Genomic DNA, 18,885 nt, shown 5'->3' with positions numbered 1-18,885 from the left:
GATACAGAAGAACAGAGTTCTTCTGTATCTACAGGTTCCATCCAACACAATAAAACCAATCAAATCAAACCATAAAGTAAATAACACAAACAAATTGAAAAAAAAAGCATACATTTCTTCAAAAACGTCTCTCGATGATGATAATAACTGCACCGAGTTTGAACCTAAACCTGGTCGTTCGCTCTTGAGCATATGGAAAGACCCAATGTCAAACGTTCCGCAGCGGGTCTTAAGTCATGGCTCCCAAAGGCGCTTGCTCGCTCCCATTACTCAGTCGCTTGAAAACAGCCTCACTGAAGTGCATCTCGAGTTCAGCTGTCGCCCTTGACCTCATGTGTGTTTTGTCCCCTTTCTGTTATGAGAAACTGGAGCAGCCTTATCTTGTCGTGGGACTCTAAACACCTGTATACTCGGCTTCAAAGAGCAAATTCCCGGCATTAGCATCCGATATCCACCCGCTGGAGTCTAAAAAAAGCATAGCGTAAATGTAGCAACTGTGTGTTTTTTGTTGTTTTTAGGTGAAAGCTGTTGTTGTGTTGAATGGACTCTATACATTTTGTGCATGTGCCTATTGTAACATATTTAACCTGCAGCGGTATGTGATGAAAGCTCGATGACCGCAGACACTGAGCTCATGTCATTGCCTTGAATGTAAAAGAAGAGCAGCCCTTTTAATGCTTTTTGTATACATCTTAATGGATCTGTGTTGATAGTATAGCCTTAACAAGTGAATATAAGACATCTTTGGCTCTAGTGTGTGCCTATATATGTGAGCTTTTAGAGGGATAGTGCATTATGTTCGTGAAGTAGATGCAGTGGTGGATTCTGACTAGTACTCGGCTTTGTTACGTATGTTAAAGTACACGTACAGAGGCACAAATATAATGCAATACAAGTAAAAGTAAAATAAAGTCGACTTTAGGCCTAAATTGAGCTTCTTTATGCTTTTCAGAGCAGTTCAAAATGTAGTGGAGGAGAGAGAAGAGATATCTACGGAAGCACTTTTCAGGCAGAAAAAAAAGGAAGTGAGAATTTAAAAAAAAATCTTGGTTTGAGGAATATGAAGATTAAAAGTCAGAATTTTGAGTGTAATAGTCAGAATAATGTGTTTTAAATTCAGAATTCTATTGCATTCACAAAGAATCACATCCTTGAATGGGTTTTGAAGTGCATATGACTATGTTCTCATGGTTTTCTAAGTTTGACATGGTTTGGTGAGATAGAACATTTGATAAATATTTATCATAGTTTTATATCAGTCAAGTTGCAGATTGTGAAGACAATTTGAAACATTAAGAGTTCTCAAACAGAATCCCTCTGCCTATGTGATCAATGAGCCCCATTCCTTCAGAAATGTGTAGTGTAGTGACAGTGTACATTTAATAAAAAGGTGTTATCAGGTGTAATTTACATGGATTTTGTCCATTGTTTACAGTATCGTTGAACATCTGCAGCTCAAGGAAGTAGAATTATAAACGTATAAACTATAAACAATTGTCAAACTGGAGAAAAATAGGCTAAATCCATACAAAAATCTTAAATATAATCGTGTCGTAGTCAAAGACATAGTCAAACCTGTCATATGCACTTTAAGTGATGTACAGACATTTAAACAAAATGACATAGAAGTACAGTCATTTTCTCCTGCTGAGAAATACCATGATAAAGAGCGATTCAAAGTGAGCAGGTTCAAAAAAACATTAAGACTTTTCCCATGGCGTTTCTTCTAGAGTACAATGTAAAGATTCTACATAATGGAAGATGATCGAGACGGGTTTGAACTGGGTTGTAATCACCTCCAAGAATAGAGCTCGGGATGGAACATCAAAACAACTGGAACTTGTTCTTTTTTCAGCAGCAGCAGTGTAAAAAAACAGATGCATCAGTAAAAATAGCATTAAAAAATGAATATAAGAGCCGTGAAACAACTCTATAAACCGCTGTCGCTACACATACACATTCATCACACAATATGTTTAAGAACAGATCATTCGGTTTAAGTTAGAGCTTTGAACTGTGTTGTGGCAGAGTAGATAACACATATGCCAGAATCTTTGTACTTTGAGAGTTTGATTACGGCTCAGACAATTTGCTACATGTCCTTCCCGCTCTCATCCTCTAATAAAGCCTATAAAAAAAAAACACATTCTACTGACGCAATCCCGAGCTCTATTGTAATTATAAGACTTTTGTGGCATTTTATACAATTTACTGTCCCTTTAAAAACACTCAAATGAAGTTTACCTGGATGTATGTGCAAAACCGTTAAAAGTGTAAATATCAATTAAAAACAATACACCGTTAAAATTTTATATCACGTTTTTATTCTCATTTTTATGCCAATATTGCAAGTTTTTGGTTTTTTTTCTCTATTTTTTTTCTTCTTTTAATGACATACAGATTTTGAGCATGATCTGGAGCTGCAATATGTACAAAAAACAAACTAATGTTATATATAAAATTAAAAAAGAAAAAAAACACATCCCCTTTTGTTTTCTTTATTGCTAAAATGTTAACAAACGGCACAGGTTTCTACCATCAGCGACCCTTTTGAGTATATCTACCACAATGACACCTCTGCGCACCACTTTTACTAGATCAATACATTATTACAGTGAAGAGTGTAGGAAGTGAAGAGCCGGGACATGAGAACGAGAACGAGTCGAGGTGAAATCCAAGCTACGCCAGACGAGATCGGAAGTTTTAGGAAGTGGGTAAGCGAGAATATCCCAAATGTACACGTGAAAATACTGTTGAAAAGTCTGGGGGAAAACGTTAAAAATGGTAGCGTCTAGTGCAAACAGCCACGAAAAAGTCTTTAAGGAGAAGTAAGGCTGAGTGCGACAAAAGGGCTCCACACTCTTTAGTTTTTTTTAATAGTTTAAAGCTGCCACTCACTCGGCCCTGTTCGTTTAGCAGTGCATGAAAACTACATTATAAAAAGACATTTGGCATATTAGAGGATACATACATTGTTCAGAGCTCGTTTGAAAAATAAAAAAATAAAAACACAAATGAACAGCTGCTTTCAGAAGAAGAGAACATGATAAAACCGGACGTGTGGAGAGAGCGAGACAGAAGCGGTTTGTTTTGTGAAGGATTCGGCAAAAGGCGTGTAACATAATCGCCCCTTTTTTGTTTGTTTTCTATAGCAGAACTGCCTTTATTTCAAACTGTAAACCAGCTCGGATTGTCAGGGCGACGTCGCACTAGGACCGTCGCCGCCCCTCGGAGAGCCAATGTAACCGTGTGTCCGGGATAAGTGTGAAGGACGGACCCCAAAAAGGGCCGCTCCGCGTGTAAACGGGAGGGTCGGATTGGGTCTGAGAGAAACGAAAAAGACATTAGTTTGTTTTAAGTTTTTGGAGAGTAAAAAGTTTTTAAAGGGTCGGCCTCGTTGTAAAGGTCAACGTGAAGACTTTGTGTTTAAGGATGCTACACTCGCGCTGCAGCACCGACTGGAGTGGTCAACTAGATGACCTCACGCCAAACGAGGCGGCAAGGGCCATAATGCACTTCTTTGTGACATAAGACAAGAGGACAAGGGAGTACCAATAATTTAAAAATATACAATATAAAACATTAATGTTAATAATCAACTTGTGGGGCATAACTTAATCTGACTTTTTTTTTTTTTTTTTTTTTTAACAAGAAAATCCAGTTTGTTCTTTCTCTTATTTGTTTGACGGATTGAAACACTTCCTTTAACAAACATTCGAGTGACAGCAGCTCTTGTCCCATAGCGGCTGGACGCAGCACAGATGGACACAACACTGGACACATCGCCTCTGAACGTGTGTTTGCCTTGAGCAGACATTTGGGTTTTGGTGGAAGACATAAACCTCAAGTTTGTTTTTGGGCTTCACAATTTGAAATGGAGCGAGTCTGACTCATTTTTCCATTACAGCAACTATGCAAGACACACGCATACGCACACATACATATATATATATTTGATATTTATATTTGCTGGCTGGTGAACTAGTGCTCAGGCGGACAAACAATGAAAACACAAATGACCTGTACAGTATTGCTGTTGGAAATGCAATATTCAACAATACAGTTAGAAGGCCTTTTTACTCCAACAGGAGGCGCTGTGAGTGCAACTACGGAACAGTGACGTTACATGTACATATAGTGTAAGTTTGAGAGAAGAGAAAACCACAGGAGCTTTGTAAAGGCTAGAAGGCGGACAGAGCTTACAGCGCTCACACATACTGTACCAAAGTGAAGGTGCCGGGCACCACATGGTCATAAAAACAGGTTTGGACTTTAAACTGAAGAGAAGGCTGCTCGGCACAACAGCGCTGAGAAGAGGCCAGGCCACAGCGGGTCTGTGCTATGCACAGGTTCTTCCACGGTGAGTAAACAGCAGATAGAAGGTGACACATTTGGAAATTGAAGTTATCGGTAAGGCCACATCAAATTGAAAAGTGTCTGTTCATCACACCCCACTTTTTGGAGTAAGAGCGGCTGAAGTGGAGCACACGGGAAGACCTCTGCAGTCCTCCATCTTACTGATACGTGACAGTGACCAACAGAGCGACAGATACACGCCATTAGATATGTGATTGGGGCCACTGTGTACACAGTCAATATACAGTACTAAGGCTAGTTTGAGTCAATGACTACTTATTACATTAGTTTGAACATGTCTCGTAACCATGGAAGTCTTGGGTTCTGCTATGGCTCCTGTCAGATGGACAGCACTTCGAGACATAGCCACGTAAAAGTATTGCAGGCAAGGCAAAGGCATTGCTTAAAGCTTTTCTTTTAAAGACTTCATAAAAACCAATGATAAAAATAGGCCCTCTGAGGTTATTCCCCAATTATAAAACAAATAAAACAACCTTCGCTTATGTAAATACACAACCAAGACTTGAAATTTCCCAACAGAAGAAGAGTATCAAAACAAAAGTGAACTTCTGAAGACTGAAGAGCAGGCGTTTGGAAGTTCACGTAAAATACAGGCTGGGATTCTGGACCAGGGAACACAGGGCCCGAGCTCAGAGGAAGAGTAGAAACTATTTGGTAACAAAAGTGTACTATATGTTTAATACAAAAAAGGTATGGAGAAAAATGTACCTTTACTAAAGCTTATACAAGATCCTTGGTCCATAAAAACTATGCAATCGGCACGTCTGAGTGTCCCTCTGCATCTGACAACATCACATCCACCTGCTTGGGAAACCACAATGGGAACAGTAAAGAACAAGTGGTAGACAGGGCTAAAGCGGCATTCCCAACATGTCGGATCTTTTTGGCGGCAGATGTTCTCACAGCTGTAGAAAGGTGCTGGTGCTCTGAGCCCGCCCTCCCCCACAGGAAGTGGACGGGCAGGAGCGGGACTTCTTTCAGACCCCTCCCGCTCCTCTGCCCCGCCTTTTTTTCTTTGCATCCAAAAAATTCAGCACTTTAAGGGAGTCCGTTCGTCCTTTGCAGTCTGTGTGCGCCGAGTTGTGTGTTAGGAGACCACGGCCGCGGCGTTGGAGGACGTGGACGTGACCCCCGGGTTGGTGCCTGCGGGGCCGTACACGTTGGGAGGGTCCTGACTGCTGTTGTTCAGGATGCTGGAGTTCCCCGTGCGCAGGATGGCCCCCGCGGCGCTGCAGTGCGGCCGGGGCCCGGGCTCCGGGGTGTAGGTGAAGGTGAGCGTGGTGGAGTAGATGATGCCGTCGTTCCGCACCAGGGTGACGGGCACCTGCACGGGCTGCCTCACCCAGCGCCAGCCCTCACGGAACGCAGAGATGTCGGGCACCACGCACAGCATGCTCTCCGCACACCTGCAGGGGGAGCACACGCACACGTCTGAAAGGTGCTCGACCTGATCTTTACTGCCGACCACTCCAAATGATTCACCGCAATGAGTTTTTAAGCACTTTTCACGACTTTCAAGAGCTGCTTTGGCAATATATCTGATACTGATTTGACTTTAGTACATGGAAACAGTCCCTCAAAGTCTGACTCTGGGGCTCTTTATCACAGGCGTGGTCCATTGCTGGGATGAAGCTTGTAAAATATCCTCTAAACACAGACATGGGAGGTCAGGAGACTCACCTGTACATGGTCTCCGCCTCCACGTCTCCAAACCAGACCCGCAGCTGTGGGGTGAAGTTCTGCCCCGTCAGCTCCAGCATGGCGACGTCCCCACCACCATTTAGCTGAAAACAACAGGGCTTCGGTCAGAGCTCTGATTGGTCTTTTGTCATATTAATATTACGATGCAGACGTAGCTCTATGGCGTACCTGTAAGCTCTCCACCACAGGCACAGGGGTGACCGGAGAGTGGACGGGGCCCATTCCCTCATAGAAAGTGTATTCAGCTTTGTCTGTGCTGATGATTGTCCAGGAGGCGCCGTCGTTGATCATCTCCTTGTTTGGTTCCTTTGGGCATGGCGTGGCCTGAAGGAAAGGAAACAACACAGTTAAGCGTGAAACGGCAGAAGAAGAGTCAGGCGGTTGTACTTTGAGCGGAGACACAGACTTGAAACTGGATGATCCTTTCTTGGGAAAGGCACAGGTACATGCGCTCAGTGTCCTTCAGGTAGAAGGCACACTTGTGGAGCTGGGACACTGGGTCGTCGGCGTCCAGCAGCGCAGTCTGCTTGTCCACTTTACGGATGATCTGAGAAGGAAGTAACGTGGAGTAAGGCTAAAGCTTTAACCGCTCGATCTGAACTATTTTATTGAGTTTTATAATGCTACTTTAATACTCTAAACTGTATAATCTCCACCAAGGACCAATAACCTTAATACTGTAAATAGTTCTTACCAGCCTGGGCAGGGCCATGCCGGTGACGGAGCACACGAGCTTGACCGTCTGACCGTAGTGGATGTAACCGTCTCTCACAGTGAACTCTTCTCCCTCAGACTCCTCGTCGTCCACTGCGACAAAGACACAACGATGGCCGCTTTAGTGCCATCTCTGACCCCATGAGAGCATTTACCCACTTTAACGCTTCATTAAATAACCCATAAGCACGTTATCTGAACCATACAGACTCAGAGGAAAATACTTTAATAACAAATTCACAGGCTTTATTAAATCAAAAATGTCAAGAAGCTTCGGTCACCATGTTTCAACCTTTATTTGGTTGATAGTATTTTAAAAGTGTCAATATACAATAGAAAAATAATTAAACGAGAAAAATCTTTGCTTGTTGACAACTAAAACAAATTAAATTATTTCTCATCATTATCTCAAATTTCCTCTTCAAGTCCTTGAGCTTGGTTGTTTGATAAAAAGGACAAATCAAAGTAAAACAAGAATTGTGATAAAATGTGAATATATGATTATATTTCTGTGATGTATTTTATCTGCATAATAGTGATATATTATCTGCATCATTAGTCTGAGAGAAAAACGGGTGTGTGACAGCATTTGTTTGTGAAGGTGTCGTAAAGAATGTTGCCCCAGGAGGGGGTGTGACAGTCCAGAGGAGTTTGGGTAATGTTTACCCAAGGCTTGATCTCTAGGAAAAATACCAGCTGAAAAACAAGTGCCTTGATGTGAACCTGACCAATGAGAAATGTGACCCGCCTATTCCAGAATATCTAATAAAACCAACCAGCATGAGAAAAAACGGGGTGAGACGCAGGAGGGTCACCAGGCTGCTTACAACGTACTGGCTGACGCAGCCCAGCGTTTTCTCCCAAGCTTGCCATACAAATGTCTGATATTTCTGTGTCGTTTCATATTCTGAGTTGAATTGTGTTCTCAATGTGTTACGGAATAGCATCGGTGTATGTCTCATTCCATAACAAGAATTGAGGACTTTGTAGTAGTTGTAGTAGTAGTAGTAGTAGTAGTAGTAGTAGTCATAGCAGTAGCAGGTGAAGGTGTAGTAGTTGTAGTTGTAGTAGAAGAAGTAGTAGTAAGAGTATTAGTAGTAGTAAGAGTGGTAGTAATAGTAGTAGTGGTCAGGACAGTTTGTTGCTCATCTAACCATATCAAACCTCAGTAGTACAGATCAGGAATAGCACTTTACTTTTGAGGTACTTGCAGACTTACATAGGTGGATGTAGAAGGCGCCCCACTGCTGCGAGCTGGCGTGGAAGTTCCCCCCTTCCACGTGCAGATAACGGGTGCTGACCGTCTGGGAGCGCAGCCGGTTGAACAGGGCCACTTTAGTCCCTGATGCGATGCACACTGTCAACAGAACAAACACGGAGACACTTATGTAACGTACAAAGTCAAACCCCAGGGTCAAACCTGGGAAAAGGACAAGGCAGAGCAGCCATGAAGAAGGCTGAGAGCGCCACAGGGGAACTGGGGCCTGCAGTGCCCTCTGGTGGACACAAGAGGATGTACACTGTCAAGAATGGTGTGTCATTGTGCTTATCATATCGACGCGGGGTCAGTTCTGTGCTTTGTATGGGCGTTCATTCCACAACAATAACCTTTTCATATGTCATTTAAATAAGTCAGTCAAATTTTGTATTACTAGTTGATTTAGAAGACGTCTGTACAATGCAACCCTGGGACTAGCTGACGAGCACAAGAGGATTTACTTCAGGATTACTAAAATATCCATCCATCTAGTATGTATTATCTATCCAGCTATCTATACATCTAGCATTCTATCGAGAAGATCCACAAATCTGATTTCATGTTTATAGCACTTTTCCAGCACAGCAAACGATGTCGTTCTCAGTCTAGACCAAGTTTTCTTTCTTTGTTTTTTTTTAAGATTTTGTTGCCCGTAGGCTTTATTAGACAGGAGAGAAGACCACTCGATCACTGGGCAGCACCTAGATTAGGTTTCCATATACATTTTATTAAATTACACAACATTTCTGCTATTTATTTTGGCTGCCCCTGCTCAAGATGTGCAAGTGTTTTTAATGTGACTGTATTTAAGTTCAATACTGTATCCTCGTGACCATTTTATCAGATACATGGTTAAATTAAAATAAACGAGCATTACTGTGTAAACCAACTTACAGTCAGCATTCTTGAGGGACTGCTTCTTTTTGGAGGGCTTGGAGATGACTTTGATCCTCTTGCTGAGGAAGACGCCGATGTCTGCGCTGTTGCCGTAGAACATTTTCACAGACAACATGAAGTGCTTTCTCTTGTCAGAGTCGGATATGTACAAGGTTTTGGCTGTGCAGTAGTTCTGTGAAATACACAATCGACAAAGTCAAACCTAAAAAAAACATGACATTACACTCGAATTTAAAGGAGTAAAAAAGTATGTTTTCGGAGAACTACCTTTCCCTCTAAGTTGAGCTGCTGCATCTCCTGGTCGCTGTTGCCGATGCCGATGAAGGCACAGGGTTGGGACTCTTGTTCAGAGCAGCCGTCCCGCTCCATCTGCTCCTTCTTTTTCTTCCAGCCGCTGCCCATCAGGTACACACAGGGAGGGGGGCAGAAGAACCTGCACCAGGGGCAGAGCTCAGCTTTAGTGTCAGTGGAACAAGAGGAGGAGAAACATGCTTCATCTTCATCCGTGACATCGTGCTGCATGTGACATCTCACACCAGAAGAGGGCAGACTTGTACCAGGACAGAAGATATCTCAACCACATATACTGAGGCTGATATGGCTTCATCCTAAGGTCAACATTTCATCATTTTCTTAAGGATTTACTGTTCTTATATCAGGCATGCTAACGGTCTACTATATTCTTTCTTTTGGGGGAGAAAGTATACAAATGCATTCATCAATGAAGTGATGCTCTTGTGTGAGTGGAACTAGAATGAGGCTTTTTTTTTCACAAAAAATAATTTGCAGCTCACTTCTGTGCCGTTTATTACAAGATGCAGACAAGACATCAGAGGCGCCAGACAGCATGTGTGTGTGAGTGTGTTTGTGTGTGTGCATGTTTTTTGTAAAAAAAGGACGTAATTAAGACAAATCCCTTTGCGGCGTGCATAGCTGCCTAGTTAGTTGTGGTATTGGGTAGAAAGTGTTTTAGTCTTGCTGATAAAAAAAAGACTTGTTTTTTTCCTGAAGTGGCAAGGACAGCTCGCCCACTCAGCGTATAGTAGTGGTTAAAATAGTTGTACCAGTGGTTCCAAGCGACACTTTGCGGTGGAAGTGTAAGAGTGGGTGGTGGCAGTTAGAGGAAGTAAATTATCAAAATAATGATCATATTGTGAATGTTGTTTAGCAAAATTTGAATATCGAGTAGATCACTTTTGTTTTAAAAAATAAAAAGCCTTCCGTTTCTGAATAAAGGGTATCAAAAGTGATATTTCTGCCCTTTTGTGGGTCGTTTCATATTTCTGATACTAATAAACTTGTTTTAGCACATGGTTTGAACATCAGGAGAGAAATATAACATCTTATTTACATTTACCGGTGAAAGAAAAGATGTTCCTGAAAACACTACTATTAATACATTAAGATGTGTTAAGACATTAACTGTAATCTTAACACGTTAGGTGGAATTTAATGCAATATTAGTACTGTAGTGCTGTAAAAATATAACATCACTACGACAAATACAAGAAGCAAACATTTTTTAAAGCATTATGAATGTAATCATTTTGCGTGGAATTTAATGCCGTTAAGGCCATACATGATCAACTTTTGCATCAAATTCAACACTTTTTTAATGCTTTTAAGCCCGCACGGCTACTACTAATAGAAGTAGTAGTTGCATTTGTTTACCTAGACAGAGTGCCATGGAGTAGGACCGCTTTTACGTTTAAGAAGTAAGATTCTGTGTGCATATGAATAGAAGTAAAAACTAAACTACAGATACAAGATAGATTTATTGAGCAGCCCTAACATAAAGAGCAATACATCATAATAGCAGTGAGGTGAAGGCTGTAGGAGTAGAAGTGTGTCAGTCTAGTGTCCTCCTCTAACTCTGCCGTGAACATATTGTATACGTGTACAACAAAAGCTGGACAAACCTGTAGAAGCAGACACATGCTGCACTGTTTGTAGTAGAACTCAACTGTGTCACTGTGACTAAACACACGAGGAATTCCCCTTTCCCCTCCCTGCCTCTGTCCCGGTGAGCTACGACTCTCTGTGGTGTCTCCAAACTCATCATCGTTTCAGCCTGAGATGGGCCTGATGAGAGTGCAGGCAGCGCTGTTCTACACGGCCAAGAAAACAGACTCGGGAGAGAGGAAGATGATGGAGGAGGAGGAGGAGTGGTAAAAAGGTGTCCGGAGCAAAGGGGAGTGAAGAGGGAATAGGCAGAGGAAGATGTACTTCCCTTTCTGCTTATGTGAACTAGACTTGGGACGGTATTAACATTTTGCATCACAATTATCACGGGCAAAATATTGAGATTAATATCAGGATAATTCACCACAGAGAGAGCTTCTGCAATATTAAAAGATATATTTCCATCCAGTGTTGCATTATTTTTCTCCAGTTGATCTTGTGTTGATGATGTGAGAGTGACCACTGCACAAAGCCTTCTCCAGCTCACTCTCACTGGGGTTCAGATCTGCAGTACATTAGCTTCTGCTTCTCCTCAGATGTTTTCTCTGCTTGAGGCCAATGATTTGACCCTTCTCAAACACACCGACATCTTTCCCATGACCACGGGATTCGTCTTTCCACGTGGTCGTTTCAGAAATGCATCAGTTGGGTTTAAATATTGTGTTGCAGGTCAAAAATCATAACCCATGCAGCAGGTATCCAGTGGTAGGCTTTTTTTTGGACAGGCAGTGGTATAATTGCAATTCTCTCGATTAAACAAAATGCGATGCCATCTAAGCCAATATTGACCAACTTTCATCAATATGTTTAACTGGCAATAGTGAAAAATTGGGTGATATTTGGCACAGATTACGGTCAAAATTGAAATAGAAGTGCAATTAGGCAAACATTGGTTCAGAAGACTACACTACGACTGACGTTTATAGTATTATTATTACATAGTATTATTAGATTAAACCTGGGTAACACAAATCGAACCCGTCACAATTACTCGCTGCTCTAAACATTTCTGACTGAACATTATATTGAACAGAGAGTTACTGATGCTAAAGGTGATGCCCTACAATGTAAGGTTGAAGTCAAGACGTTTTTGTCACTTGTGCCAACTGTTACAAGTGTTTTCCTGTAAGCATCTACACCTCTAACCACGCTCAGCTCTATCTGTAAGAATCCTCGCTCTACCGTGGAGTTCGTGACCTTCCTTTGCGAGGTGGATGGGGATTACAGTCCAGGGCCAACTTCTCCATATCTCACTCGAAAGCAGCTGTGTCTTTGCCTTTCACTCACCTTTTTTCATTGCCGTAGGATTTCTGTGCAACTTTCGCATGCAGGATCATGACAGTTTGGTCGCCTCGCTCCTTTAGGTAATTCCGCATTGCTTCTCTGTAAATAAAATGCAAAAAAAAAGAGGGGTCGTTAGCTCATTTTTGTGATCAGTAGGCACGTGGTGCAATTAGGAAAAAGGTGATGATTGAGCACAGGACGACTCAAAGCAAACACAAGAACACATAGCAGATGGATCGTACACTTGCATTGACCTCTGGAAGGCTTGTGTAAGCTACTAGCCAAAAAAGCCACATCTCGGCGGACCGGCCTGAACCATAAATGACCGGCTCAGGGGGACAGCGAGGTGCAAAGGGGAAGCGACGTGAGGGAGCGCAGAGGGAAAGGGGAGGGAGGGAGGAAGGAAAGGAAAACAGCAGAAAAAAGAAAAAAAAAAAGTTCTCCACTGGGGTCAGAATGTTACAAAATCTGAACTAGAATTAACTACGAATAACACTCCTCCTTATTCGTCCAAAATGTAAAGAATTATGGGTACAAGTTAAATGTTGATTGACCGTTGATTTTATATTTACATTAACAAAAAAGAAATACAAAAAATTGTATCTTATCTACAGGCTATAACTCTGACACGTTAAAAAGGTGAATGATGTTTGCTTTAGAAGTAAATAAAATATAGTACATTCTTCTTGGTCCAATATGGATTTCCTCAGCTTTCCTTTTGACGGATACCAATATTTAGATTTTAAAATCCTTAGCAAGGCTCACAAGTATATGTCAAGTTGAAGTTAAGATCACAAATAAACTTTCCCATTGGTAAAAATAATATTAGAATGTATTTATATTGCATTTAAAATCATTTGTGGAATGATTGTGTGGACATACCTTTATCATTTTTACCTAATTGCCCTTCTATTTCAATTTCTTTCTCATTCAATCAAATTAAATCTGATTAATTGTGGACAATCTGGGAACGATAAATGGGCACAAACATACTAGGGCAGCTGCAAAAAATATACAGTAGGTGCTAAATATCTGCCTTTTTTTAAATAATGGACTATACTGATATTTGTAATAATCAGTGTATATTGGCCAAACCCAATACCGGTACAGATATGATACTGGAACAGATATAATACTGGTACAGATCTAAAAACCTACAGTCTACACTGGCTTGTCAATTCTTGTCTGGACAATATTCCCTCATTTACCACAGAACTTAATTTAGCTGTGGCGCTCCCGTCGGCATCTCCAAACTAAAAATGTGCTGAACAACACAGACGTCTGCCACAAATTCCACCCAATCTGATCTTTCCCTTTAAATATTCACCACAGCAGTTTGACAAAAAAAAGAAAAAAGCTGCCAAGTCAGAGCTCAAACTCCAAAGCCTAATTAAGATGCCGCAAAGGCATTATCAAACGGAGCTGAAGCACATATGTCCATGACACCTGACATGCGAGCTGTGTACAGGGCGTCCCACTCACCACGCACCCCCCCTCCGCACGCTCATTCTGGACAGAGCCTTTGTTATGAAAAGTGTGGGGCCTCTGTCGTGCATGTCTGTGTTAGGGGGGGTGCAGGCGGGGGTCGGAAAGAGTATGATTTCATAACCGACTGGCTCAGGTTTCTCACTTTAGACGGGAATGACACGGAAAGTTTAGAACTTTCATCCACACATCACCAGCAAAAAAAAAAAGCCAGAAAGAATGCGCAATTTTTGAATTCCAAACATTTGAGGCCATTATAAAGTAACATGATAGCATCGATTCACCACATGGAGAAAATCACTTTGTTACCCCAAGCCAAGCCTGAAAAAAGGTGCACACAATTGCACTAGTTAAAAGGAAATATGAGACACATTAAGTAAAGCACACTTGATGCTTGGCCGCTTCCTCCAGGGCTCAAGTGAAACAAGAACTTAGTGTAAAAAAATAACAGGGGGACTATTACTTATCCCTGGGGAACTCCACAGACAAGATGAAGAGAGGAATGCACACTTTATCCACATAGTTGAGTAAATAGACTATCCAGCTACACAATTACAATATCACAACATCAGAATATCTTCACAAAAAAACGAACATATTATTTCCCTCTGTAGGCCAACTAGGCGCAGTTTGAAAAAGTAACATTGAGATGGGAAGTTCAATTTGAATTCAATTTACATGATTTTATAATTTAATCTCAGTTTTGGAATGTTTGAATGGATTTTAAAAAGTGATTTACTAAAGGCAATGTAGGTCAAAGAGCTGTGAAAGGTCACTGTGTAAGGAGGACATTTTCACTTGGAAAACTTGGGAGCTTCGGGAGTGCAAAAAAGGGGGAACTGACGGCCCCTCCAGGCCAGACCGGGTGAAAAGCGCATACCTCCCGATAACAAGTATTATTTGAGATGTCCTTTTAACCTGACTCTTTGCTTGCGACAATAAATTAACGCAAAAAAAATTCTTGACCCAAAATTCAGAATTGGTCCGTCAATACAACACAAAATAAGGCCCCAAGCACACCAAGATGCCATTTTTTTGTGAAACCTAATGTTTACAACCAATACCCTATATATGTCAAGCTGAATTTCTTCTCAAACATCAATATTCAAAACATCCCAAACATGAAAAAGAAACAATGGATCTATAAAAATTAGACATGCAACAGTGCCATATTGTTGAGGCAAAGTGTTATCTGCCAGATAAATTAAAAGGCAGGGGAAATACACTGGGAATCCCCCCCTGAGCAACAACACAAGATAGGGCTGTAACAACGGATGGACGCCACCAGTTGGCAAATGTCAAGTGTGAAGATAAATTAATGTAGTAAAAACAAGCAAAGTTATACAATTGTAATAAAATACAAACAGTTCTTTATGAAGAAAGAGAAAGTCTAATGCCTGGAGAACAGTCCTCACTTGTGTCAAGCGCATGACTCGCATCAAAGCCACAGAAGCATTAAATGCAGCATTAACAGCTGTGTAATAGAGCAGCATGAAAGGCAGGAGACTGCAGATATATACGCAAATACATGTGGAGTAAAGTCAAAGTAGTGGAATCTACAAATAGAATTTGACCTATGTCCTATCTCTAAATGAGGAACTAATCCATTTAAATACTGCATAGTTGGCATATTAGTTATGAGTCATAAACAAAAGGGAAACACTGGTCGCCTTCACTACACATGAGGTTACATGACACAAGAAGCGAGAAAGCACAGCGTGTCTCCTAGCCAACACAAATTGTGATTTCCTGTATGGTCATAATTATGTTTAAGAAAGTATTTGTCCCTCTGAGAACCAGATCTTAACCCGGCTCATGCCAGATTATAATGTGGATCTTTCTGAATTGAGTTCTACACATTGATCCATCTCGACAGGTTCTCGCCCAAAGCAGTCAGGAGAGGGCGGAACGTCCTGACGATTTTAAGATAAGATAAGATAAGATAAGATAATCCTTTATTGTCCCACATGGGGAAATTCCATTGATGCAACGCAGGTAGATACAGAGATAGACACAGAAGAAAAGAACAAATAACTCATAGGAAGCCTGAAAAACACTCCCAGTAGAAGATCTCCTATAAAAATCTTAGGATGTCTGAATTTAATCTGAATGGTCGAAAAGCATCACAACAAGAGGAAGCCGAGAAATCAGACTGATGTTAAATCCAGTCAAAGAAAAGGGCAGACTTCTTCCCCATCCTCAAATGCACACAAAAAACCAAATAGTCTGGAAATCTGCTAAAACAGGTCAAAGTATGTCAGCATGGCCGTGCTTGTTCGTGGTTCATTCTTTTGACTTTTAACCAAACTACAATCCTGCGCTGTGATTGGTCAGGCCCACCAGGGCCTATTCTAGGGCCCGTTCCTGAACCGGTCCTTTTCCCGTGTCCTATGCACTACTAAAACAGGACTGATCAAATACAAGGGAGAAACTAGGTCTAAAATAAAACTACCAAATTGCTACACTAATTCAAAACAAGGACAAACCCAGAGGAGGACAAACATGTGGATTAAATTTACTTTATTTTGAGCAAATATTTGCATAGTTATAGCAAACATAGTTTGAAAACCACTATACAAAATCATATAGTACACACCAAGATAAATGATTCCAACCAGCATAATGGTTAAAAGTTAGTCAAAGTACCACAAGAAAGGGTTCTGAAGTCCAAATTTGCATTAGCAGAAAAGTAAAGTAATGCGAGCTGGGTGTATTAGAAGTGTGGATGAGCAGACACTTCACTCTCATGTGTGTGAGAATGTGCTGCAGCATCTGTCCAGTACATCTGCCACTGGTCTACAGCAGAGCACGCTGACACAAGAGACCTATGAACACAGTGCGGGACTGCACAGAGCCATGGAAATGAGGAGCCGTCTGGTAGAAAGAACATGAAGAGTCGAGTTTTGTTGAATCAAGGAATCATTTATACACCATCACATTGAATCATCACCTGAAGCATAAGAACTCTTCCACCTATCGCAGGTTTGAAGTGTGACAAGGAACACTCACTGTGAAGGCAAATTACCACATAAACTCAATTTATTGAACTGAAGAATGTGGAAATACATTTATCACAAAGTCACTTCCAAACAAAATAACTTACACCGCAATAGTTGTAATATTCTGAAGTAAGTTTCAGCAACTTGTCAGATAATAACCTCATAACCAACACCAAAGACATCCCGGGTTGTGATGCCACTACACTTTGCGTTTAAGGTTCTTTTTTCATTTTTTTTTTTTATTAGGACAATGTACATTTCCATTAAGCATAAAAGCAGAGATGCTTGTATCAGACTCATTTGCATCTGAAGTCCTTGGGGAGAGGGGTCATAGTGTACAATATATACAGTGGAGATAATACATTCAACTTAATCCAGTGTTAGCTAGAAATAAATAAGGTCAGCGGCTAAATCTCATGCGTCTGAGCAGAGTCTGGGTTTTTAGTAGATCAACCGGATTTTTTATTTTTGAATCAGGTCTTCCTTAACTTATAGTTTTCAGAATATGACAGATTTTAGGATCAGAAAGTTCACACTTTTATAAAATACTGCTGATGTGAGAAGCTTTCCACACTGGGCCAGTGCATCTGAGAGTGAGCCCAAAGCCAGAAAGCATCTAGTACTCATGTGCACAGAATGTTTAAGTGCTGCACTCCCTGGATCCTAGTGTGTGAGCTAGTGCGCGCTAGAGTGTGAGCTAGTGTGTACTTGAGTGTGAGCTAGTGTGTACAAGAGTGTGAGCTAGTGTGTACTAGAGTGTGAGCTAGTGTGTACTAGAGTGTGAGCTAGTGTGTACTAGAGTGCGAGCTAGTGTGTACTAGAGTGTGAGCTAGTGTGTACTAGAGTGCGAGCTAGTGTGTACTAGAGTGTGAGCTAGTGTGTACAAGACTGTGAGCTAGTGTGTACTAGAGAGTGAGCTAGTGTGTACTAGAGTGTGAGCTAGTGTGTGCTAGAGTGTGAGCTAGTGCGCGCTAGTGTGTACTAGAGTGTGAGCTAGTGTGTACTAGAGTGTGAGCTAGTGTGTACAAGACTGTGAGCTAGTGTGTACTAGAGTGTGAGCTAGTGCGCGCTAGTGTGCGCTAGTGTGTACTAGAGTGTGAGCTAGTGTGTACTAGAGTGTGAGCAAGTGTGTACAAGACTGAGCTAGTGTACACTAGAGTGTGAGCTAGTGCGCACTAGTGTGTACTAGAGTGTGAGCTAGTGTGTACTAGAGTGTGAGCTAGTGTGTACTAGAGTGTGAGCTAGTGCGCGCTAGTGTGTACTAGAGTGTGAGCTAGTGTGTGCTAGTGTGTGAGCTAGTGTGTACTAGAGTGTGAGCTAGTGTGTACTAGAGCGTGAGCTAGTGTGTACTAGAGCGTGAGCTAGTGTGTACTAGAGCGTGAGCTAGTGTGTACTAGAGCGTGAGCTAGTGTGTACAAGTGTGTGAGCTGGTGTGTGCTAGTGTGTACTAGAGTTTGAGCTAGTGCGCGCTAGTGTGTACTAGAGTGTGAGCTAGTGCGCGCTAGTGTGTACTAGAGTGTGTGCTCGTGTGTGCTCGTTTACGCTAGTGTACGCTAGAGAGCGCTCGTGTGTGCTAGTGTGTGTGCTCGTGTGTGCTCGTGTGTACTAGTGTGTACATCTTTCACTGGTTGTGTGTCTCTGCATTGTATTTCCAGTCGAGTAACCTTCCTGACAGGGCGGCCCTGCAGGACCCCGTGCTTTAGCTGCCCTAAAAAGCCCCAGAAGGACTGCCTGCGCTGCTGCCGGACAGAAAATGGTGGAAGATGTTGAATGAGTAAAGACGAGGGAGTGCAAGTGAACAAGCAGGCTCAAGAGAGGACAAAGAAGAGTAACATGATGCACTGAGGAGATCTGTTGTGTGCCTTTTAGCTACAGTGTTGGTTGACTGTCATATTTCTGGCCAACGAGCCCGTCGGACTGGCAGGACATGAATGAAGCAGCGACACATCAAAAGAAGCTTGGGGCCCCTCCATCCAAATCTGGACAATATGCAGCCATTCATTTCCCCCCCCCCCGAGAGAGCCACGTGTGAAAAAGGCTAGCCGCTTCCCAGAAACAATGACAAACACCAACAAGCAAACAAGTACGTGCAGAGGATTCCAGAAGCAAAGCCGCAGCACCATCCATCAACATTCAGCTTTCATCCAGCTCTGCAGCCACTGACTGGGAACACCACAAGAGAAGTGTGCCTAATCAAAAACGTGCACA

The 18,885-nt window shown here is 41.9% G+C and overlaps 1 protein-coding gene across 1 annotated transcript in view; it reads right to left on the bottom strand.

Annotated features, from left to right (window-relative positions):
* Positions 1 to 2,301: 2,301 nt before the first annotated feature.
* Positions 2,302 to 18,885, bottom strand: part of rbpjb (recombination signal binding protein for immunoglobulin kappa J region b) — a 42,115-nt gene continuing 25,531 nt past the window's right edge. The window contains exons 3-11 of the mRNA XM_072458490.1: positions 12,197 to 12,292; positions 9,215 to 9,380; positions 8,945 to 9,119; positions 8,012 to 8,149; positions 6,773 to 6,885; positions 6,485 to 6,625; positions 6,247 to 6,402; positions 6,058 to 6,161; positions 2,302 to 5,783 (exon numbers count right to left, since the gene is read on the bottom strand). Of these exons, the coding sequence (XP_072314591.1) occupies positions 5,465 to 5,783; positions 6,058 to 6,161; positions 6,247 to 6,402; positions 6,485 to 6,625; positions 6,773 to 6,885; positions 8,012 to 8,149; positions 8,945 to 9,119; positions 9,215 to 9,380; positions 12,197 to 12,292 (1,408 nt within the window). The 3' untranslated portion in view covers positions 2,302 to 5,464. The remainder of the gene's footprint in view (positions 5,784 to 6,057; positions 6,162 to 6,246; positions 6,403 to 6,484; positions 6,626 to 6,772; positions 6,886 to 8,011; positions 8,150 to 8,944; positions 9,120 to 9,214; positions 9,381 to 12,196; positions 12,293 to 18,885) is intronic.

Source organism: Eucyclogobius newberryi, unplaced genomic scaffold (assembly GCF_026437365.1).
Source record: "Eucyclogobius newberryi isolate DKJ021-1_F unplaced genomic scaffold, fEucNew1.0.hap1 SCAF_22, whole genome shotgun sequence".
In the NCBI taxonomy this organism is placed as follows: domain Eukaryota; kingdom Metazoa; phylum Chordata; class Actinopteri; order Gobiiformes; family Gobiidae; genus Eucyclogobius; species Eucyclogobius newberryi.
The sequence above is the reverse complement of the archived record's forward strand: the minus strand, read 5'-3'. Positions and strand labels throughout refer to the sequence as shown.